The sequence below is a fragment of the Gobio gobio genome, assembly GCF_949357685.1.
Source record: "Gobio gobio genome assembly, chromosome: 17".
In the NCBI taxonomy this organism is placed as follows: Eukaryota; Metazoa; Chordata; class Actinopteri; order Cypriniformes; family Gobionidae; genus Gobio; species Gobio gobio.
The window spans coordinates 37,528,431-37,552,327 of NC_137110.1; the positions used below are offsets into that span (position 1 = coordinate 37,528,431).

The 23,897-nt window shown below is 38.1% G+C and overlaps 2 protein-coding genes across 3 annotated transcripts; one reads left to right on the forward strand and one right to left on the reverse strand.

The window, feature by feature from the left end:
- The first annotated feature begins 308 nt into the window (after positions 1-308).
- Positions 309-20,986, forward strand: tmbim1a (transmembrane BAX inhibitor motif containing 1a). 2 transcript variants are annotated; one of them, XM_079841538.1, is made up of 13 exons: positions 560-689; positions 10,694-10,720; positions 14,842-15,071; positions 15,983-16,053; positions 17,110-17,174; positions 17,298-17,351; positions 17,439-17,489; positions 18,158-18,197; positions 18,336-18,373; positions 19,326-19,413; positions 19,508-19,603; positions 19,690-19,743; positions 19,872-20,986. In XM_079841538.1, exons 3-13 carry the CDS (start codon positions 14,855-14,857, stop codon positions 20,019-20,021), a joined length of 924 nt encoding a protein of 307 aa, XP_079697664.1. In that variant the 5' UTR covers positions 560-689; positions 10,694-10,720; positions 14,842-14,854; the 3' UTR covers positions 20,022-20,986. The 2 variants fall into 2 exon arrangements, with proteins under 2 accessions (XP_079697663.1, XP_079697664.1); XM_079841537.1 differs by lacking the exon at positions 10,694-10,720 and having other exon boundaries at positions 309-689.
- LOC307141370 (uncharacterized protein) lies at positions 20,974-23,577 on the reverse strand. Its single transcript, XM_079841540.1, has 3 exons — positions 23,515-23,577; positions 21,330-21,624; positions 20,974-21,255 (listed from the first exon to the last, which is right to left on the reverse strand). The coding sequence occupies exons 1-3, from the start codon at positions 23,555-23,557 to the stop codon at positions 21,096-21,098; spliced, it is 498 nt and encodes a 165-aa protein (XP_079697666.1). The 5' UTR covers positions 23,558-23,577; the 3' UTR covers positions 20,974-21,095.
- Positions 23,578-23,897: the final 320 nt, after the last annotated feature.

The window sequence follows — 23,897 nt, forward strand, 5'->3', positions numbered from 1 at the left end:
CACACATCATATCGCGTTTTACACACAGTATGTTATACGGTCTGCATACTACATAGCCTACTATAAAACCTCTGCTCGGCCTTTTTCTTTACACTTTATTGCCAGCAATTGCTGCTGTATAGTATATTGTTGTGCTACATATTTAATCTTACATCTTAAAATGAGAAATTGCTGAAAAGTATGGGAACTGCAATTTAGCACCACCTGTTGTAATACGACGGAAGCGACCGAGCGAGCATCACAGCTTCAGCTTGTTCAAAGAATACAAAATATTTAACATGGGTGTGTCAAATTCACCAAACCTCGACAGAATTGTTTTGGTGAAGCGGAAGCGTTAAATAAAGAGAACATAGAGACAATATTATTTTGGTGTCGTTTTCATTTTATTCAGGGCCTAAGCATACGTTTTTTGGTACAACGGCTATTTTGTAGCTTAGTTCAACAGCAATAATGTTTCAGACTCTTTTGACTCCACCTGCTGGCTTGTAAGCATCACGAGCACCATTAAAATGAACGTCATCGACGGACGGCTGGCTTGTTGAACTGACACAGAAGAAGGTGGATCCTGGTGTCAACTCACGGGTTTTTATTTAAATAGGCTCAATCTGAAGGATTATATCGTCTGATATTTCTCTCTCCAAGCATCGACATCGACCGTATAAAGTTTTCTGGATTTCAGACAGCGCGTGGTAAGAATATTATTTTTTACATTGTACCATCACGTGCTCTTGTAAAACATAAACCGTTCAAAAGGTGTTTAAATCGACTGATTAATCTATTAAACTTTTACAGAAGTAAAATATCTGTAGGAGCTGTTATTTAGGCGGAAACTTCGGTTACCATGGTAAATATTTGCATGGGTGAGTGAGGGCAGATCTGTGAACATGTTCAAGATGACGTCAAAAAAGCGCTTGACCACGGCTTTTAGTCGTGACTTTTAGCGTGTTTTCATAACTTGACTGACTTCTATTCTAATTAATAACTTATGTATTCATAACTTAATTGACTTGATGATGGAACACGCTTTATGCAGCTCGAAACAGCCTGTTTTTGTTGTTTGTGTTGTTTCAGTTTAGTTAGCTGCAAAGGCTAGTCACCCAAAAGTGAAACTTGTCATTAGTTACTCACCTTCATGTCGTTCCAAAGCCGCAAGACTTTCGTTCATCTTCGGAACACAAATCTTGTTTTGTGTTCCGAAGATGAATCTCAAAGATCTTTTTGATGAAATCTGAGAACTTCTGTCCCTCCATTGACAGTCTACGTCTACGCAACTACCAATTTGACTCTTCAAAACGTTCATAATAATAAGAGATCGTGAAAATAATCCATATGAATCCAGAAATCCGAAATCGCCCCCTATACCTTTAAAAAGAGCGGGATTTATTTGAAGGGACAGCCATTTGTAGTGGTGTCCGAAACCATAGTGGACGTTATGAGTGCACTCATTCAATCCAGGCCCGGTTCTACGGGGGTGCTCAAACACAAGCAAAAGCACCTGTTGATACTGTAATAATATATTCGGCAGATGTGCAAATTTGCGTCCGAGCTCTGGAGACCGTAAAATGCATACATACAGCGAGTTTTTGCAGCGGTGAGTAGGCTAATGTAGCCAATCAAAGATAGTTGTTGAACCTCTCATTAACAAATTCAAGACACGGTGTAAGTAAGAGATATATTGTTGACAAATTCATTTTTATAATGGAACTTTGTGAGATCACTGACAAAGCACCAGCATTTTAGTGATCGAATAGTGATTTTGGCTCACTTTCGAGGCTATACAGGCTATAAAATTAATTGAAGAAACTAAGAGGACCAACAGTCAATGGTATGCTACAAAGTTTCGGAAGTGACATCTAAATATAAATGCCACTCTTCACAAGACCTCCTGAGTCCCAGAATGGGGTTTTTGCTTCTGTGGAGGACATTGTATTTTAGCGAATTTCTCTGACAACATAGCCTACACCGTTTTAAGTCTGGATATTCTTATGAAATATGAGACATACTTATGGAAATATTAGTACACGTCTTTTTACATTACATGTTGTCCCAAAACATATTAATATGCAAATTAGATAGTGTAAAGGTGCATTGCATAGAATGAGAGTGGCATTTATGGCCATGTTTACACAAATATTTAATAAAGTAAAATGATGCCTGGAAAACTATTCTGTTAAATGTTTCATAAGATTGAGAATCATCTTTATACAATGATGAAAAAATGAATGAAAAAAATCGCATTGTTTTTGTCTATTCATGTCTTTTAATTTTCTCAATAAATGGGTTCTGGTGTCCTTTACAGAGCAGAGGATACAGCATATATCATAGGATTATAATTTTTTTAAATATAAAAAAAAATTCTACCTTTTTTAAAATAAGTAACGCATTAAAGCAATGTAAAGGCAGACTAATAGATTCATAGACAAACATTTGTAGCTAAATATTTTTGACATTACAATTATTGGTCAAAGTAATGACTTATAAATAATAAATAATCGTACATTTCTCATTGTACACTGCTATGGTGGAGCCGTTGCTTAGCCTATCTGCACTTTACTATCTAGCACCCTCAGTAATTTCAGAAGCACCCTCAGTGATTTGATTCTGTAACCGGGCCTGATTCAATCCCACATTGCACCGCAATAACGAGTGTACAGCCGAAGTACACACAACGGCTGTCTGACTTAACTCACTGGTTTTCATTCACTCCTTCAAGTGAACTGTATTAGTGGACTAAAGTAGGGAATAGTGATTGAGGGTTTAGGGGGCGATTTCGGAGCCAATGTGTAGCACGAGAATGAACATATAGTATATAAATTCCACTGTGCCTGATCAATTTTGTCCGAAAGAAATCAAGTAAAAGCTTTAACTTTATCTCTGCACAATATTTAGTTGAACATGACTGATTGCATAACCTTTTTGGGAAATCTCATGCATCAGGGTGGACCGGTGCGGAAAGTGTCGTTTATTTTCCACTTTAAATTTAAAGGGTTGCTTAGCAGAGTACATAATGATGACTCATGCTGGCTGTGTTGAGCTGAAGCAAGAATGGAGACATTCTTTTCCAGTCTGGCTTGAAATACACAGCACCATCCATGTTTTTGTGTAAACATTATCCTACATAGAGGTAGATACACAGGAAAAGACCTTCAATGTGCTTAGTCTGAAAGTTAAAGGTGACATTAAACGTGGTTTTATGTTGTTCTTGGAGTTCTGTTACGTATCCTGGAGTATTTTGGTACATTTAGCAACAGCCTATGACTCAGTTTAGTTGCTCTTTAAAGATTTTAATTTGTCAGTCACTCTTCCCCAAACATGGAACGTAGAAACGCCTTTTCCCAGGACACTTTCAGTAAATGACACAATGATTCAGCCAGCTTAGACTTTGAATTAGGTTGAATCAGATTTTCCTTTGCAGATGTGTCACATGTTCATGCTGACCTCACTGTGTGGTTCTGTGTGAGCTGCTTTACATCAGTTTGATAACAGGAAGTACTGATCCTGATGCATGCTGATACTGTATTAACACGCAAAAAAGAAGTAACATTCAAATTCCAAGTCTCACTTCCTAAACTTAAGCACAGGAAAACGTAGTTGCTGAAGAAATACTAGGTGCTTTCAAAGTACTCACTGTAAGGCCTTTCATGGGCTGTGCCTTGTTGGCTGTTTATATGAAGACCGTTTGACATGTGGTTTGTGCTGTGATCACAACTGTGAGAGGGAAAGTGGCAACCAGCTAGGCGGGTCATATTATTGATTCATCATATGATCGTGGCTATTCGATTACATATTCGATTATTCCTTCTTGTATTATTGTTTTGTATTGTATTATGTTTGCCAGAGTATATAAAAACACTGTTGTAAAGTACATAAAGATGGGGGCAGAGTTCCAGTTCAAAATGTAGAGTTTTCCATATTTTATCCACATAATAACCTCCATATTAGGCTTACACTGTGAGTGACATGAACAAAGCCATTAATCACAAAACCAGTGGGCTCCACAAATATTGGCACCCTTGGTAAATATGAGCAAAACTGACGGTGAAACATTTGGAGAAATATCGTAGTATCGTGCTACAGTGGACATTCTGTCAGGTGCAGTTCTGATGCAGCGCCCAAATCCCAATACTGTACAACGCAACAACATTCACATTACATGTTTAGCAACACAGTGGCAGTTCTTCGCAATCACAAAAGTGTATTATTTGCATGCGTTTTAAAGCCTTGCCAGTTAAACATTTTATTCACACACTGTTCTGACATACGGTTTTCTGAGCATGTACAATCCAAAGCGCATGCACACTAAAAGCCTGTTAAACAGTGTGTGAGTTTTCTTTCGCATCTTATTGCGCTTAAAGATTCAAATGCAAGGTTTACATAAACACAGTCAGTTATATCTTGAACATAAACAGGAGAAAATCGGATGTGTGTCATTTCAGTACAGGGCTTTGAGTGCATTCGAGTGTATTCGGACTGGTTTCCGAATACAATCTTTAACAGTTAACAGTAGGCTTGTTTTAAGCGCGGAACACCCTTCAATCCGAGTTCCCACACGAACATATTAAGTATTCAGTCCATTTTATTACGAAATTCAAACGATAAATGCCATTTTGACGCATGTGGCGTGACTAATCACTGATCACAGTTCAAGCAGCAGCCTAAAATACCTGCTATCATTTGTCATTAAAGGGATAGTTCACCCAAAAATGAAAATTCTGTCATCATTTACTCACCCACAAGTTGTTCCAAACCTGTATGAGTTTCTTTGTTCTGCTGAACAGAAAAGATGATATTTTGAAGAATGTTTGTAACCAAGCAGATAGAGCAACCATTAACTACCATAGTAGGGAAAAAAATACTATTGTAGTCAATGGTTGCTCTATCTGCTTGGTTACAAACATTCTTCAAAATATCATCTTTTCTGTTCAGCAAAACAAAGAAACTCATACAGGTTTGGAACAACTTGAGGGTGAGTAAATGATGACAGAATTTTCCTTTTTGGGTGAACTATCCCTTTAATGTTAAAAAAAGACAGAGAAAATCACTGACTGCGTTTCACTGAACAACTTCAGTAGCTTTAATAAGAATCAATGAATTTATGCTATTTTTACATTTAGTTTATTACATTTCTTACTTGAATGCCACTGTTAAATACTATAGCTTAACATGTTTTTATTTAAATAAAATAAATACGTTATATTGTATTTATCCTATTATTTGTAATTTGCTTCTTTCTTATTTTAATAACAAAGATAAAAGAATGAAATAAAGATTTTCATTCTCACCCTCCCCCTTTTAAATTTGTCTAAATGGTCCGTCATTCTTTTATTTTTTCTTTTGTTAGCTGCAAGGCTAAATTTTTTCAATAGGCAAATTAGTTTTGCTGTATTGCTCATTGATTTATATAAAACCAATATGAAAAAGAATCGTGATCTTCCTGAAAAAAATCTGATATATTTGTGCTATATTGCCCACCCCTAACCATGGCCCAGTTTAAGCTTCCTGACAGGGTCAGCCATGTGTTAATTTAATATCTGCTGGTACTTGATGGAGTTTATGATACCGTGGGTGTTTCCTAACAAGTTGTCCAGGGTATTTGCAAGAAAATTAGACCCACAGCATTCGTCACCATACTTCACAATGAGGATGAGATACTTTTTTACATGGCTGTTTCTGTCAATGCTTTTATTTTGGTGTCATCTGACTGACTAGAGGTCGGCCGATATATATCGGGCCGATATTGTCATTTTTTAATATATCGGCATCGGCTGATATACGTGTTTAGTATCGCTGATTTAGAGTCAGGCACATCCGCGGGCAGCCCCGTGTTATAGGTGCGGTGGAACTGTCTGGAACTGGCATAATGCTACAGCTGGTAGAAGGTTTGCTTACTTGCAGTTAACTTTAGGACTGTAGTCGAAAATTATCAGCAGCTTGCCTTGCTTGCTAACATATTAGCCCCAATGTTATAAGTTCTGTTTTATTTTTCCTGTATAGGAGTCTGAGAATTTCACTCTGTGCGTGGGGTGGAGAAGGCGGCAGCTCTCACATACACTGCAGCATGATTGAGGGCAAGGGCTATGTTACTCCGCCCCGCTCACAGACAGCACCGTGCTCGGAGACACAGAGCTGTCCTGACTCCTGCAGCAGCCCAGAAAAGTGCATGACAGGCTAGAGCTTTTAAATCTGGCCGAGCATGAAGTCTCATCACAGCGGCACCTAGTTTGTGCGTCTAAATCAATTGACCTATCGGTAAGCCCCTCCCATCGAACGCCGATGAGCCAATGGCAGTTGAGTATCAGTTGCGCTGGGACCGGAACTCGGACATCTTTAGGTGTTAGCGCCATAGAGATGCATTGGAAAATCTGAAGCTCTCATCGTTTTGATGGTGTTTATGCTACAAAAATGGTAAACGTCGTGCCTGAGGTACTGTAACACTGACTCCAGGGATCCTGAGAGGATTTTCTGGTTGTCATACTCTCATTAAGTTACCATTAAAGTTAGTAATTCCCTGCTAACGTACAAACTGACTAACTATAACTAACTGTTCTCATGCAACGGTGTAGGTCAGAAACACGAAGGTCTACATTTCAGTGCATCTCTCCATATTAAACTGATTAAATGTGAATTTATGTAATCTTACACTGCGGTACACGAACAGTGTTGATCCTGGATGTTATCATCTGCAATCGTAACGAGGCTTCTCCCGTTTGCATTGAGATCTATAAACCATCGCTTCCAAATTAATCTCTCACCATATTTATTTTATTCCCATTTTATTTCTGTGAGTTTAGATATGTTTAAAGGTCTGCATTATCTGTCTAATAAAGAGGACTCTTATTTTGATGGGTATTATAGTCTCCGGCTAGTGAAAGGGAGAGCTCGCACGCAGTTTATCCGAGTTGTTTTGCAGATACAAAGTTCACCAGTTATTAACTGTACCCCCGAAAAGGCATAAGGTCTGTGTAGATGTTTGTTTACTTTGAGTGTTTTTGTGTAATTTGCTGTGTATGTTAATGGTAATGCCACGGAGAGAGAGAGTTTGTGAATGAGACGTTAAGGCGCACTTACGCTTTGTTTGTTCAGCTCTTACGATGATTTTTTTGAGTGAAAAACGGTGTAATAAACTTGATAAACCATCTGTAAAGTTTGGCCATCATTCGGAAGGGGTATACGCTACATTCTGTGTCCAAAAACATCTTGGGATAAGGTTTTCACACTGACAGCTGTACATTGTAAGATATAGCAACTCCGTTTGTTTGTCCGAGTTAGCAACCGTAACTAAGGGGGGCGGGGCTTACCGATAGGTCAATTGCTTATATTTACAATTTTAATGAAAATAAAGATCAATGTTTAATAAAAATTGTCACGAAACTAATTGAAAATGTTAAGAGAAATTATAAAATACATTATTATAAAATGTTTAAGAGATAATTAGTTAAATTAATTAGATAGATAATTAGATAATTAAAAAGTTAATTTAGTTGTATACATGTTCTCCCATCCATATATTCTGCCACAAGTAATACTGGGTTTTACATAGTGTTCGACCGATATATCGTCAGGCCGATATTTGGCTGCTGTGTTCGCCGATAGTTTTTTCCCGGGATTATTTACAGACAGGCATCCACAGGCAGCTCTGTGCTGCTGGAGACGCTGCAGTTCATGCACTACCCCTCCCCCACCAGCAGTGCTGAAATCTTCTCTTCAAGACAACGATAAGTTTTAAACTTACAAAGCATCTTTTAACTGTTTGACTTAGTTGAAATATTGCCATACACTTTGAAAGTGGAAACGCGTTGCTCTATATGTGCTTGCAACTAAGCTAAGCTAGTTTGTGTGTCCAAATGGAAACGCAAATGCTGAATGCCTCGTCTGTAAAACTGCTGCCATTGTATTTAGGGAGCTGCAAATAGCTAAGTTGTAGGCTATACGTATGCATACGGTAGCTGCTACGAACACTGGTCATAGGATTAAGTAATGCTGACGTTGTTCCGTGGTATTTGTGGGCGTTTTATTCAGCGACCACCTGGCTGCGGTTTGGACGCGTGACAACATCTCTGACAAATACACAGTTTTGTCTGGATATTCTTATGAAAACATTCCTTTTTATTACTCCCATTATTACACGTCTTTTTACATGACATATCGTCCCAAAAACACATTACTATGCTAATTAGATATAGTGTATAGATGCATGTCATAGTATGGGAATGGTATTTATGGCCATGTTTAGCATTAATACTTGGTCAGTTTATTGATTTGTTTGGTTAATTTTAGATACATATTTTATTTTAATACCGTGCAGTGCACAAAATTAAGTCAGTGTTCAATAAATGAAGTTAAGTTTAGAAATGTTGTGCATCCACTTATTATTGGTGACATTTTAGCATGACCCCAAGACCTAACTAGCATCTACAATTCTCCCATTTTGACCCTTACAATTCGTTTGGTGACTCAAGCCCATCCTCCTCAGTGTGTGTGTGGGGCCAATATAGACACACATCCTCTACTAGGTAGATTGTTACCTTCTCCAGTTGATTTAAACTTAATTATTGCCCAGATAGTGGAAATGAGTGTTCCAACAAATAAACTATTCTTATAGCCATTTCATGATTTGTGCAGCTCAACGTTTTGTCACACACCATTACTGTATCCTCATTTCTTTCCCATAGTGATGGATGACTATAGGAATTTGGCCTGTGTGTCACTTCATATTTAGAGCCCAGTGAAACAGGAAGTCATGACTTGCACTTAAGTGTTCCTGATTACTAAGGTGAACTTAAAAACATACCATATGGAATTATATTTTTGTAGGGGTGCCAATAATTTTGGCACAGATGTTTTTGCCAAAAACATTTTTCATTTATTCCACACAGTCTATATTTTGTGTAAAATAACTTTTTCTCATATTTAACTCATATTTAAAAAAAATATGTGTCAGTCAGTTTTGCTCGTGTATAAAAAAGGTGCCAATATTTGTGGAGCCCACTGTATCAGTATGATGTCATCAGCACAATATTTTTGATCGTGACATGCATGCCTACATCCAACAGATAACCGATAATAAGCGCTTCTAAACTAATGAAATGACAAGATTACTCCAAGATCATTTATTTCCAAAACTTCCTCCGTTCATATATTTTATGCATGTCATTGTAGGGATTAAAATGGGAAGAAACCTTTCAAAACACTGGGTGTAGACTTGCACTGGGTGTAGGCTGAGTAGCAGAGTGTAAAGAATTTATGTCCACTTATCTTTTGCTTGCATCTGGACCTCTCAAACCCTACACAGCCACATTGCTATCTTTACCACAGAAGTCTTGATGGGAAACGCCATTGAACTTGAAGCAGGAAGGATATTCTAAGTTTAGTGCTCTCTCAGAAATGTTCTCCTTAATCATTTTACATCTGAATTGTTTTCAAAAATGAAACTGGCTGAACCACTGAAATTATACTAATATAAATATATAATATTATTATAATTTACAAACAATTGTTAAACATTTGAGTAACAAAGTGTGTAAATCATTATAGTAAAATTATTTTAATTTTTTTCTAAAAAATTATTTACATTTTTTTGTTTTTTACTGAAAGTCGCAATTTAATTGATTTAAATTATTTCAACAATGTAATGATTTAACAGTTCATTTTTGCTTCATATACCATTTGAACTGTAAAATGTCTCTCCTCATTCATATTTTCATGCTCTAATTGACTTAGAATAAAATAAAAAAATAAAAAATAAAATAGTTGGAATATTTACAAGTTACACTTAAAAAGTGGTTTTCTACAGGGATTGTGTACTATGGTGTTTATCATTTAAAAGTGAGAGACACTGACTACAGAGTGAACACTTTTGTCAGTATTGAAAAGTGCTGAGAGAATAAACAGGACACAGGAAGCCCATCCTTGCTTGTGTAATGATTTAGACTTAAGCTCAGTTATAGGCAGTAGGGGTGTGACAGTACACTTCACTCACAAGTAGGCATGTGCCGATATCAAATTTTCAAGTTGCGATTAATTGCTGAAGCTTTTATCACGGTATACGGTATTATCACGATATTGAAATAAGTTGATAAATGAATAGATACATTTTTAAAGAAGTTATTCTTCTTTGATAATGTTAGTTTAAAAAAGCAACTGTTAGTTAGTGTAAGCTCAGATCCATTAAATAATACAGTTACAACTTTTGATTTTAATAATCTGTTATTAAATGCTGAAATGTACATTTAACTATGAAAAATACTTCTAAAGCATGTATTAATCTTTGTCAGTTTGTTAATGAACTAATGTTAAAGGGGTGGTAAAGCACATTCTTTTGAAGGCTTGATTGTGTTTGTGGGGTGCACTGTAACATGTGTTCATGCTTCGTTTAAAAAAAAATTTATTTTCTATGCCGGATCTGCGTCATATTCTCGCGCATGCGTCATGGAGGCACACACGGAAGTCGAGAACAAGTTGGTTAAAGGTGTTATTTTGATTTTTTTTTGCGCACAAAAACTATTGTCGTTGCATCGTAAAATTATTGTAGAGCCACTGTGGTGAGATAGACTTTGTAACGACGTTTTAAGTGCCTTTCATGGATCTTGGAAGTGTCAATGTACTGAATGCCAATGGAGGCCTGTCTGAAGCCTTTTTCAGCCATCAGCTTTCAACTAAAATATCTTCATTTGTGTTCCGAATATGAACGGAGGATTTTCGGGTGTCCAACGACATGAGGGTGAGTAATTAATGACAGAATTTTCATTTTTGGGTGAACTAACCCTTTAAGGTTATGAATAAGCTGGTGTGTTCCAAAACAATGACACAATTTGCATTTAGGAGATATAAGCGTTCAAAACTTAGTCTCTCGCTTCCGCTAAAATGGATCACAGATTTTTATGACATCACCGCAGACTTCATCTTCTCATCAGATTTTCTGTTCAATCAAATACTCTCTAGAATCTGAAATCGGTCACTTGCTCACACTGTAGCGAATTAGCTCAAAGGGGAAATATTAATAATTATTCATAACTTATTATGATTATTCAATGATTAATTATGAATATTTGAATCAGTTAATGAGATTTAACTTGATGTAGCTATATTAACATTCAGTGATGGGAATAACGGCGTTATAGATAAACGGCGTTACTAACTGCATTATTTTTTTCAGTAACGAATAATCAAACAAATTACTGTTTCACCCGTTACAACGCCGTTAGCGTTACTGAGAAAAAAAATGCGGCGTTACTATAATTGAGCTCACTGAAGCGGTTTTCATCCGAACAGGCTCTCTGTCAGTCAGACCTGCAACATGTTTTTTTCTCTGGTTGGTGTGTGTGTGTTTGCAGGCGTGCATGCCATGCGTGTTGGGGGGTGTGTGGGTTGTGGTACACATAACTGATGATGATTGGTGGGTGGGAGACAAGGTTGAGGTTGATAGGTTGAGTTCACACACACCTATGACACACGCACACAGTCCAACGACCTCAAAGGTAGCTTTCGCAAACTGGAAGTATAAGCGCTACTTTTCCCTCGTTGAGGTGAAAGCTAAGAATGTTTATGTAACGTGCAACTTATGCCCAGGAAGAAAGAGTCTCTCCACGCCGGTGGCAAGTAACTCCAATCTAATGAAGCCTCACATCACATGCCGCCATAAAATTAGTGGCTAAAAACCCAGATGATAACGCTCCACTTCCAAAGGAGTAGTATAGTACTGATAATATTTACACAATATTTACACTATAGTAGGTAGGTCTACTGATAATATTCAAAATAATTGAAAATTTGAATTTGATAGGTGTCTCTCACATTGTCCCACAGCAACATTACAATAGTGTACATTAATGTACAATGTTTTATAATTATAATTTATTCTATTTAGTGTCCAATTCATTCATTTAACATATTTAATATTCAGGGCATACGTCACGTCACACGACACACCCGACCCGTCCCAGAGCCAATGATAGCGCATTCTACACACAAGAGACACCCGATGAGAAACACAGACCACTCTGTGCACAATGCATAGGCTATTTCAAGTGAGAAAATAGTAAATTGAACATACATATTCACGTAGCCTTTCGAAAACCGGGACATTCAGTGTATTCCGGGACATAGGGAACGATTCAGACATTGTAAATATGTTTTCAGTTGAGGCGAATGAAGTCTGATTTCACGTTAGTTTCACGCACACCGTCGGCCCCGTTTGAATTCTGCACAGAATGCTGTATTTCAAAGTGATATGGAGGAGATAATGATAAGAAACGGTTAGAGACCAGGGGGGAAACTGTGGCTTTACCGAGCTGAACGGCTTTAGTCGAACTGTATAAAGGAAGCGCTTTTGGCTGTTTTAACAAATGGGAGGAGCTGCTTGATATGTCCCGCCCTGTCTTCCTGTTTCACAGGAAATTACGTCAACACATTGAACAATTCTGCACATTTCAAGGCACTTCAGTGGGCCTTTAACATAATCAACTTCTGTACTTTAGGTATTATAACCTTATAATGCCTGCAGAGGGCACAAACTTTACACTTTACAGGGTTACACTTTATTACACTTTACATTTTGAATTAAATGTCCACATCTTTGGCCAGTTTTTTACAAGAAATACTACAGTCACTAATTTCTTGAACAAGAACATGTGGACATCAAAACATGCAAACTTAGAGCGAGGGTTTAAACTTTTATTTTGAAATCGCGATGCACAACAATTAGCATATTTAGAAACATATTGATATATTTTCCTGTGTTGGCGTAGGTTTATTAATGACTTGCGTTACAAATTTGGTGTAATGGCGCACATTGCGTTCCCAGATGAATGTTATAACTCACAGCATTTGCAGGAGTTTGTCAATCGAGCTTCTGAGATGCTCTCCACACATGTAAATGATAACATGTGCAACACTTCAGCTATGAAACACAAAGCGCGTCAGACTTTATATGTGTTCCCAAAAGCACGGTTATTCTACTCTCACATTTAATGGAGGAATCATGACAGCCCAATTTGTAATGAATGTCACTTCAGTTTTACTTTCTGAGTATGAATTTTCATATGCAGTAAAACACAGAACAATATAATATTATAACACGCACTGTACATTTTTTTTGCCACAAACTCAACTCTGTAATGCTGACGTTGCATGAAAAGCTTTTCACTTTTGGCAAAGATCCCGTAGCACGAGATTTCATCACACCCCAGGCCTGTGTTCAATCATTGACAGATGAGATGAATGGATCAAAGTATAAACCCAGCTAACAGGGAATGTTCTCAGAACTTTTAGCTAATGTTCTGGCAAGTTTCTCAAAATTATGAACAACCGTTCACAAATACTGAAGCCTGATTACATTGCACTGGTGAAATTAACCGGCCAATGATGCGCAAGCGCACAAGCTAGGGGCGGAGCCTCCCACTCTATAGCTCGTCGCTCACTGTCATTAAACAGCACTTCACAACTACACGAATAAATAGAAGACTCCATAATATAAGATATTCAAAATCTTTAAAAAGTTGGCTCTAACGCCAACTGACTCCGCGTATTCAGTAAATGAATGCTCACGGGACCTGCGCAGACAAACAGCCAATCCAGAACGGCTGCCATCTCACTGCACAGACAGAACGAACGTTGCAAGAGATGGGATCTCAAGGCTATAAAATCTAGCAAAAGTGTTATCTGCCACAAGACAAATATCCTGAAATGACATTTCTCTAAGCCAAGTCCATGAGCAAGCCACACACCTCGTGAAATGAGCACGGACTCCAAAAGGACATGTTTCAAGCTTAGAAGCATATGTCAGCCCAATGGCTTACACAATCCAATGTGACAGCTGCTGTTTCGAAAGTGTTGTGTGCTTTGGGAGAAAAAGGCTCAGCACTTTAGATTTCTTCTGAGCTTCAAGGAATTTCTCAAGAGTCCACAGCGTCACCAAAGAGATTGTGGGCGCTTATTGGTGCGTTGAGCAGACGAGCCTTCTTGGAGTCTCGTATGTCTGTCAGCGTAAGCCACGATACCTCTTCAACAGCTCCTCATCCACTGCAGCTAGTTTTCCTGAGAACTCACTGCGGGAGGCCTCGTACACAACCAGACACCCCAGTCAAAGGTTGTGGTGGACATAAGGTCATCGTCGTCCGCAGTGGGGGAATCAAAGGAAACTAGGTCACGAACATCATCAGGGGGGCAAGACCTCTTCCACAGAAAGACACGGGAGACCTTGAACGGCCTGTTACCCGTGGTGGCCTGGGTTCTCCTGTGGCTCGACAGTGGCGGAAAGTGGAGGCGGTCATACCCACTAATGGTTGGTGGAAATCCTGGCCCAAAGGGGCCTGACTGTAATTTCTCTGCAGAAAGGGCAGTCAGGCGCTGCTTCTGCATGAACTCTGCCAAAGCAGAACATGCACGTGTCATCACATCCTCTTACCGGATCGCAGAAGGGAATGCCTTGAGAGTTTTGTTCTCTTAAAGGCATCTTCAACGGCGAGAAGTAATTTGATGCTTTAATGCTTTCTTCGTGAAGGAGAACGATTCTGACTCAATGGTATGCACCGAGCTATATAGTGGGAGGCTCCGTCCCTAGCTTGTGTGCCGTGCTTCACATTGGGCGATTAATTTTACCGGCGTGATGCAATCCGGCTTCAGTATTTGTGATAGGAGGGGGATAACCTCCATAGAGTGGTAACACAGAGACTGACTCGAAAGGGAACTGGACGTTTTGAATGTTCAGAAATAATGTTTTCATAACTTAATGGGAACGTTAGCTGTAAGCTGGGAAAGTCCTGTGGGTTAGTTTATACAGAGTTTTACATGTTTAACACTTCACATCATAGATTTCATAATGGTATCTTATCTACCCAACAGGAGTTAAAGCAGCATGTCAAAGTCAGATTTCCCTCCGGGTTACGATGACTCCCAGCTGCTCTCAAACCCTCAACCTGGGGGAGGTTACCCCGCCTCTGCCCCTCCATATGGCTTCAATGCATACGGGGGACCACCGCCTTACCCACAGCCCAATGATCCATACCGTGGACAGCCTGCGGGATACCCGCCACCAAGTCTACCAGTCATTCCTGTCATTCCTCCTGGTTTAGGTAAGTTGTATTATTTCTTGTATCTTGTAAATCTTCACTTTTACAGGCTTTTACTATCACGGCGTTAATGCTCCTGAATCATATAAGAACAATATTTTTCTGGTCGTCCAGGTCAGCTTACTATGTAACAAAGCTAGTTCAAGTGGTTTAGGGTGTGGTTCATTACTTAAATGATTACATTTTCAGGAAATTCAATTTTAGCAGAGTCATTATTTTTCATAATGTAGTCCCTGTATTCTAGCTCTAACCAGATTTGTGTTGTTGTTGTTGTTGTTAGGCCAGTAATATAGTGATTAATTATGGCTCTCTGGAATACTTGATTCTGATTGGTCATTCGCAGCTGTGGTAAAATGCATTTGTTTAATGACACCATACAATTTTACTGTTGTCTCTGGCAAATGATTTCCTATATGTGGACGCTTCATGTCTCATATATATCACTCAGTGGTCCCTTTCTTGTAATGTAATAAAATCACTTAAATGTCCATTTATTTATATATTTGGTTAGAATTTTGGCAATAATAGTAGCTGGCTGTACATGATCACTTTAAAACCCTGGCCAGGGTTTATTTTATCTGTACAATATCCCTTACATAGTTGGGTATTTGTTTAACTATTGGCACAAATAATCCAAACCGATTTCAAACTCTCACTAGTTTATTTAATATGTCCACTAACACAGTGGACATGCATGCATCACATGGTGTTCAATATTATTCATAGAAATGGCATTGGATTTTTGGAACAAACTCTTGTTTTATTTTTGCTTATCTTTGCTACTTATCCTAATTTCAAAACTAGCAAATTGATAGAAATAATTTTCCCACAATAAATATTAATACTTTGTTCAGATGATCATGGTTTTAAGCTTCAGGAAATGTAGTTTTCACTGAAAATATGATTTGTTACAGGTGACAATGAAGGATTTACCACTACAGATGGATTTGAGAGTACTAGTGTCCGTCACAGTTTCATACGAAAAGTAAGGAACCATTTTTCTATAAACCGCTTCTAATCTTCTAAGTAAAGGAGTTTTATGAGAATTTTATTTATTTTAGATTAAAGAGACCATATTATGGCCTTTTACAAAGTTGATTTATTATTTGAGGTCTATTAGAATAGGTGTCCATGCTTGAATGTTCAAAAAATTATGTTTTATTAACAAAGTTCGGGAGGAGCATGTTCAAATGATCTATCCAAAACAACTCATCACAGCAATTACCACATCTATCCTATCAGCATGTGAGGAAGCCTATATATATATTATATATTCCTCAACAGTCTTCAGCGTCCATCCACCACCCTGACTCCTCACTCTTGGCTTGTTCCTACCACAGCCAGGGGGGAGTACTCTGGGTTCGGCCCAAATACTGAGCTTGGAGCCCTCTCCTCGGACAGCACGCCAAAAATGCATATCATTTATTCTTAATTAATTGTGTGAACTCGTGAAACATCCTTTGCATTGTTGCAGCACCTTTCTTCCCAGTCTGTCAGTAACGCTCTGTTTAGTTCCTCTTTCTATAAAGCCCCTCCTTCCAAAAAGCCCAATGTGCTCTGATTGGTCAGCGGGCATGTGTTGTGATTAATCAATCACTTTGAACGTTTTTCGGTAATGTCACACCCCTTACCGTAAGTGAGTTTCAGCTTCTAACAATTCCGTCAGTTTTTGCCTTATCAATTCGATAGATTTGGGTGGAAAAACAACATCTCTTGGACATGGCGACAACACACTTGCGTATGCCTTGGGCGTCAGTTATTTAAATGAGGAATATTGTGACTTGTTCGCTCCCGGAAGAAAACAAATCAAACTCAAGACTACAAGCGAAGTGTTTCATGGATTTAAAAAAGCAGAATTTACTGATATCGAAAATAACTCCCTTTGGAGTGGACTTTGTGCTTTGTAACTTTGCAGACCTTTTTCATGCTAAAATAGAAATATGAAAGTTGAACATGTAAAAAAGCATTATAGGTCCTCTTTAATTAAAATTGTGTGTGAATATATTCTAAGAGAAAATAATGTTTCCATTGTGTTTTGCAGGTTTACCTGATCCTTGCTGCTCAGCTTCTTGTCACAGCTGCCATTGTGGCTGTTTTCACATTTGTGTGAGTCTTTGTTTTTGGTGTGGTTACTTCATGTGCTTTGTGTTCACAGAAGGATCAATGTTATCACTGTTTGTACAGGTAGACTTGTAGATCAAACTCAGATTTGTGTTTTTATTCATACAGGGAACCCGTAGGCGCGTATGTGAGGAAAAACCCAGCCATTTACTGGGTTTCATAGTAAGAACTAGACATTTGTTTGTTCACTGTCAAATACTTACAACATTAAATGCAGACATTTGACTAATGACTGATATTTTCCCCCAGTGCTATCTATTTTGTCACACACATCGTACTGGTTTGCTGTCAGGGACCCAGGTGAGATGATTGCTCCATTTCTGACTCAACCTCATAGCAGCTATAATAAAAGAAACCTGATGGTGTTTTGTACTGCTCATAGTTTAGTAACATTTTCACCTAAAAACAAACTAAAGTCAAGTCAGCTTTATTTATATAGCGCTTTTAACAATGCAGATTGTTTCAAAGCAGCTTCACAGTGTTAAACAGGAAAATAATGCAACAGAATTTATTCAGCCGCACAGCCGTTCTGGAGAAAACGGTGATGTCATCAGTTCATTTCAATTATCATACAGTGACAATTTGGGCTTTATATCAGTAATTAGATCAGTAATTTAGTTTATATGGTTAATTTAGTTTAATAATTAGATTTATTTGGATATTTAGTTGAAAAATTGAGTGTCCCCAACTGAGCAAGCCAAGCCAGAGGCGACAGTGGGAAGGAAACCAAAACCCCATCAGGTGTCCTAATGGAGAAAAATAAACCTTGGGAGAGACCAGGCTCAGTCGGGGTGCCAGTTCACAAACAGAGTATGATTATTATTCTGACAACTTTACAGGTCAGAGGTCATAATAGATCAGAATATTCGAAAGATCGGAGGCAAAAAGCCCTCATAAAAAGATCCACTACAAACATAAGTTGTCATGTGAACCAATGGATTTAGCATTTGCTTTGTCACACTTTATAGGAGGCGTTTCCCTTGGAACCTGATCCTGTTGGCCATTTTTGTGAGTTGGAAAATTCTGAGTCACTCTGAATAAATGTGGCCCAACCTGTAATGGCCAATATTGTTTTTGCTGTAGAGAAAGTATTAAGGACGTTACATAATGTCTTTGAATAACATTGCATATTTTGTCTTGTTTTAGACACTGGCCTTATCGTTCATGACTGGAAATATAGCAAGGTGAGGCATGTCTCACTTTAGATGAGGTACAGTGGGTGAGGAAATGGAACAAAATAGCACGACTATGGTGCGAGGACTGTTTCAATGGATATAGTGGAAACGCTCTATTTACACTTTATTTGTCTATGTGATAGAATGATAGATTTAGTTTTTAGCTTTTTAGATTGTTTTTGCTTTTAGCTTTGGGGTCTTTTAAAATAAAAATAAATAGTTTTGATATAATCCAAATAAAACTCTTAGTAAAAAGATGAAATATTGAATTTGTTTATCTGCATGTCATGTGACCTTCTACTGAAACGTATTATTGACCTAACTTGTTAACTTAAATACTTCAAATAAATATATTAGGGTCAAAATGGTTCAGCTGACCAAAAAGGGGAATCTCTGCATTGTCTGTGAATATGAAATTACATAAATTTGTAAATTTGAATGTGTTTGAAAGACAAAAGCCTTCCAACCATAATAATACATGGTTAAATAACTCGCTGAGTGATGAATCAAATAATGCTTGTGTTCATCAGAACCTGATTAGATATGCAATTTTGAGAAAACGCTCCTTAAAAGTGAAATGATTTCTGTAAATCCAGTGATCAAATGCTGTGGCAGTTTTCAGTGATCGCCTCATGACTAGTGGCTGGTCTGTGTGTAATTCCATAAGCCTGGAAGACATTCTGAATGTATATATGCAGTAGGCTTTTTTTTTTAAGAAAAGAACATTTAAAAGATAAAAAAGTAGTAGTAGGGAGAATCAATAAATTCTGAATCATTTACCGCCATTGTGAGAATAACATGTAATCAGACTAGTTACATTTTTATTAATTACAAGTATTTTAATGTTAATATAATCTAATTACAAGTACTTATTTTTTAAAATCTGATTACGAAATCCATATTACATGTAACAGTTACTAACCAGCTTTCTCTCTCTCTCTATTATAATTTGTGTTTGCAGTTATTACAGTACTAAGGCAGTGTTTATGGCCCTGGGCATCACTGTGGTCGTGTGCGTTGCGGTAACAGTCTTCTGCTTTCAGACTAAGGTGGGGTGCATATTTAATATGAACACCAGCAGCATGATTTCCCGTCAAAGCATTGTCAAAGTGTGTGTTAAAATGCTTTTCTATTCTTCTATAGGTGGATTTCACTAAATGTGCAGGCTTTTTCAGCATACTCGGAATCGTGGTGTTTGTGACTGGCATCATCACAGTTATCGTGCTGTCATTCAAATACGTAAGCATGACTTTGCGTCTTGCATTTGCATAAAAATTGTAATTCGGTCATTTAACTGTCGTTTACTTCATTTGTTTTTTTTTTAGGTTCCATGGCTTCACATGCTGTATGCTTCGATAGGAGCCATTGCATTCACTCTGGTATGTCTCTTCACAATCAAATTGAATTGTTTCACCATTTTTGGAAGACTTTGGTTCTGCATGGGAACAGTGTTTACTCTTTCCCTCCTAAAATCTCTTCTTTGCGTTTGTGTGTTTGTAAATATTAGTTTCTGGCCTATCATACCCAACTGCTCATCGGAAACAGGAAGCTCTCCATCGAACCAGAGGAGTACGTGTTTGCTGCTCTCTCCCTTTATGTTGACATTGTCCAGATCTTTCTCTTCCTCCTGCAAATTATCGGATTTGCGGAGAGATAGAAGCTTCAAGCTGGCAGATGGATCTTTTCTGTACTTTCATAATGGCTTTACTGTTTATGCACTATGCAGTGTCTTCTCAGTCAATGCCCAACTAATACATATATACTCAAATAATACTGGACTTGTCAAATATCTCTCGCATTGTACTGATCAAACAAAGGGATGAATGACTAATTATCGAGGATTTCCATGATTAACTTACCATATACATACATTCTGTTAAAATATTAGTGATTATTACATAGCCTTTACTGTGTTCACAGCTCCATGTCATGGTAATGAAAGCTCACTTTTAGAAATGGGTCTGTATTATGCAAATTTCTACTGAATATATAAATATATATATATATTAAATGGGTGTGGTACATTTTGGACAAGGGTATAGGTTTTCTGTTGTGTACATACAATCGAACTGTATTTCAGTTTATGAATTTAGAGTATTTATCTCAGACATCTTTTATATGGAATATAAATCTATATCTGATTTTTTTATTTTTGCTTTTGCTTTGGGAAATGCCTTTGAATTTGATACTACACTTAAATGTCACAGATTGTGATGTACAGTGGTGCCTTTCCATTTTTGTTTAGCACCAAAAAGATACTGTAAATAAATTGTTATAAAGTGTTAACCATCTAAATAAATGTCATATTAGAATGATATAAACAAAGTAAACGTATATTTTCTGTTACAATGTTCTCAAACAACAATGTGGCTGGTTTATGTAGTCCTTGTCATGAAGATGGTCGTAATAAAAAGGAACACAAGTATTATTACCCATTTTTTTTTTTTTAATAGATAAGCAACCAATATTAAGTTATTCTGAAGGTTTATGGCATGGTATCGACTGTGATTACATCAAAATGGATAAAATATTTCAAACTGAAATCCATTTTTCCTGTATAGTCTTCAACTCCTTGTTTGTAAGATCAAAAGGTCCACCATAATAAATGCTTGCTTTCCACAATGTCTTTGTTATATTCTGCACGGTTCACTGTCTCCATGGCAACCTGATGATAAGTGCTCAATGAAGCCATTCTCTAGTACAATAGAGTCATTTTACAGAAGTAGAGCCTTCACTGCATCCTGGTGTCTGGTTTATATCGGTCACTCTCGTAATCTCCCTCATTGGATTTCTTCATTCTCTGTCTGATTTTCAGCTGCTTCAGTCGGTTCTTGTCCACCTGTCTCTTTGCCAGAATAAAGCCAATGATTCCAGTAGGCATGCCAATCATCCTAGGAGAAACACTTCTATTAATTATATGATTTAAAGCAGAATTCAAACATGCTGCAATACAAGCTTTACTTACCATGCATATCCAATCTTCATCATTGGATTTTTGGCCTTTCTTTTGGGGATGTACTCAGGCCTGTTATCGTCATCTTCCTCCTCCTCTTCCTCTTCTTTCTTTTGTTGATTGGTCTTATTTTCAGGTTCAGCTCCTTTCTGTGTGTTCATAACTTTTGGAGATTCCATCTTGGTGTTTGTTTGTAAGGCATAATGTCCACAGTGTAAAGCTCTGCTGTGCAAAACATTCTCCTGCAGTCTGAGACGGGCAAAGTGTGATCCTTTCCACAACGTCCTATTTGATAACTGATACAAACCTGAAAAACAGGTTCATATAGGTTAAAGGGTTAATAGGTTATCAATTATTACAATTTATTGCACCGACATTTATTTTCTAGGCAGGTGCTTTCTTACCGTACACACTAGAGCACATATGTTTTGTGAACTTTGAACAGTGTGTAACATAAAACTAAATAAAAATGTTATGTAGTGCCACTAAGAAAGAAGAGTTGTGGCTATATGCAGAGGAAGCATCTGGTCAGGTTAGTAGGTGTGGTTAGTCATGAGGGTTAAGGGTTAGGTAATGAAGTGGGTGCAGATGATCTCAGCAGTTGAACTATGGTATGGTTAGGTGTGGAAAAAGGTACAAAAAAGATATTGCAACTTCAGATTTTTGTTTTCTTGCAATTATCTCAATCCACAGTTTGTAACTTGCAATTGCAAGTTGATATCACAATTCAGTGGGGGGGGGGGGGGGGGGGGGTGCATGATTTTATCTCTTGCAATTTTGAAAAAAAGTAGGAATTATGAGTTAGTTAATCTTCCCAGAGTTCTCGTTATGACATACACTGATCAGGCATAACATTATGACTAATGTTGTGTTGGTCTCCCTTTTACTGCCAAAACAGCCCTGAACCGTCGAGGCATGAACTCCACTAGACCCCTGAAGGTGTGCTGTGGTATCTGGCACCAAGAAGTTAGCAGCAGATCCTTTAAGTCCTGTAAGTTGTGAGGTGTGGCCTCCATGGATCTGACTTGTTTGTTCAGCACATCCCACAGATGCTCAATTGGATTGAGATCTGGGGAATTTGGAGGCCAAGTCAACACCTCAAACTCGTTGTGCTCCTCGAACCATTCCTGAACCATTTTTGCCTTGTAGCAGGGCACATTATCCTGCTGAAAGAGGAAATACCGTTTCCATGAAAGGGTGTACATGGTCTGCAAAAATGCTTAGGTAAGTGGTACATGTCAAAGTAACATCCACATGGATGGCAGGACCCAAGGTTTCCCAGCAGGACATTGCCCAAAGCATTACACTGCCTCCGCCGGCTTGCCTTTTTCCCATAGTGCATTCTGGTGCCATGTGTTCCCCAGGTAAGTGATGAACAGGCACCCGGCCATCCACGTGATATAAAAGAAAACGTGATTCATTAGACCAGGCCACCTTCTTCCATTGCGCCGTAGTCCAGTTTTGATGCTCACATGCCCACTGTTGACACTTTTGGCGGTGGACAGGGGTCAGCTTGGGCACCCTGACTAGTCTCTGGCTATGCAGCCCCATACACAACAAAACTGCGATGCACTGTGTATTCTGACACCTTTCTATCAGAACCAGCATTAACTTCTTAAGCAATTTGAGCTACAGTAGCTCGTCTGTTTGATTGGACCACACGGGCCAGCCTTTGCTCCTCACGTGCATCAATGAGACTTGGCCACCCATGACCCTGTCGCTGGTTCACTACTGTTCCCTTGGACCAGTTTTGATTGATACTGACCACTGCAGACCCGGAAACACCCCACAAGAGCTGCAGTTTTGGAGATGTTCTCATCCAGTAGACACATGTCCATTTTTCCTGCTTCTGACACATCAACTTTGAGGACAAAATGTTCACTTGCTGCTTAATATATCCCACCCACAAACAGGTGCCATGATGAAGAGATAATCATGTTATAATGATCATGTTATTCACTTCATCTGTCAAGTGTGGTTCATAATGATATGCCTGATCGGTGTATTTATCTTAATCTGTCCTTTGCATTCATTCAGTGGATGGTAGATTATTGCTGCATGAATGTCAAATTATCAAGGTAAATTGCAAATGTAACTTTAATTTAAATTAGTAACGGAGGATTAAAAAACATTCTTCATTCGTAAAACAATAATGTCCAGTCAATGCATTTAATTATTTGTAAACCTGTTTATCTACCTTGCAACGTCGACCTCATCAGGCTCCTACAGGGCGCAGCCATCTTTGTTGTGCAAGGAAGAGAACGCGTGCTCACGTAGCTTTATGACGCACTATCACGCGAGGCAGGAAGACGTAAAACACGGAAGTCTAAGGTCTAATTCGCCAGTGGTGTGGTCATCGGTGGTCATAGATGGGTGTGGGAGATTTGGTAAACAAAACCTGACGATACAATAACGTTTTGTTCTACAACGTAAACTGTACACACTCACACCCCAATCTGTGTGATCTAGTTGTTTATTAAAAGTACGTTTTCAAAAATGAACATAACTGCTTCAAAATTCGCTTTACCGATAATGTTTACCACATGCTTTATTTTACTCATACATTTAAAAATCCCATTT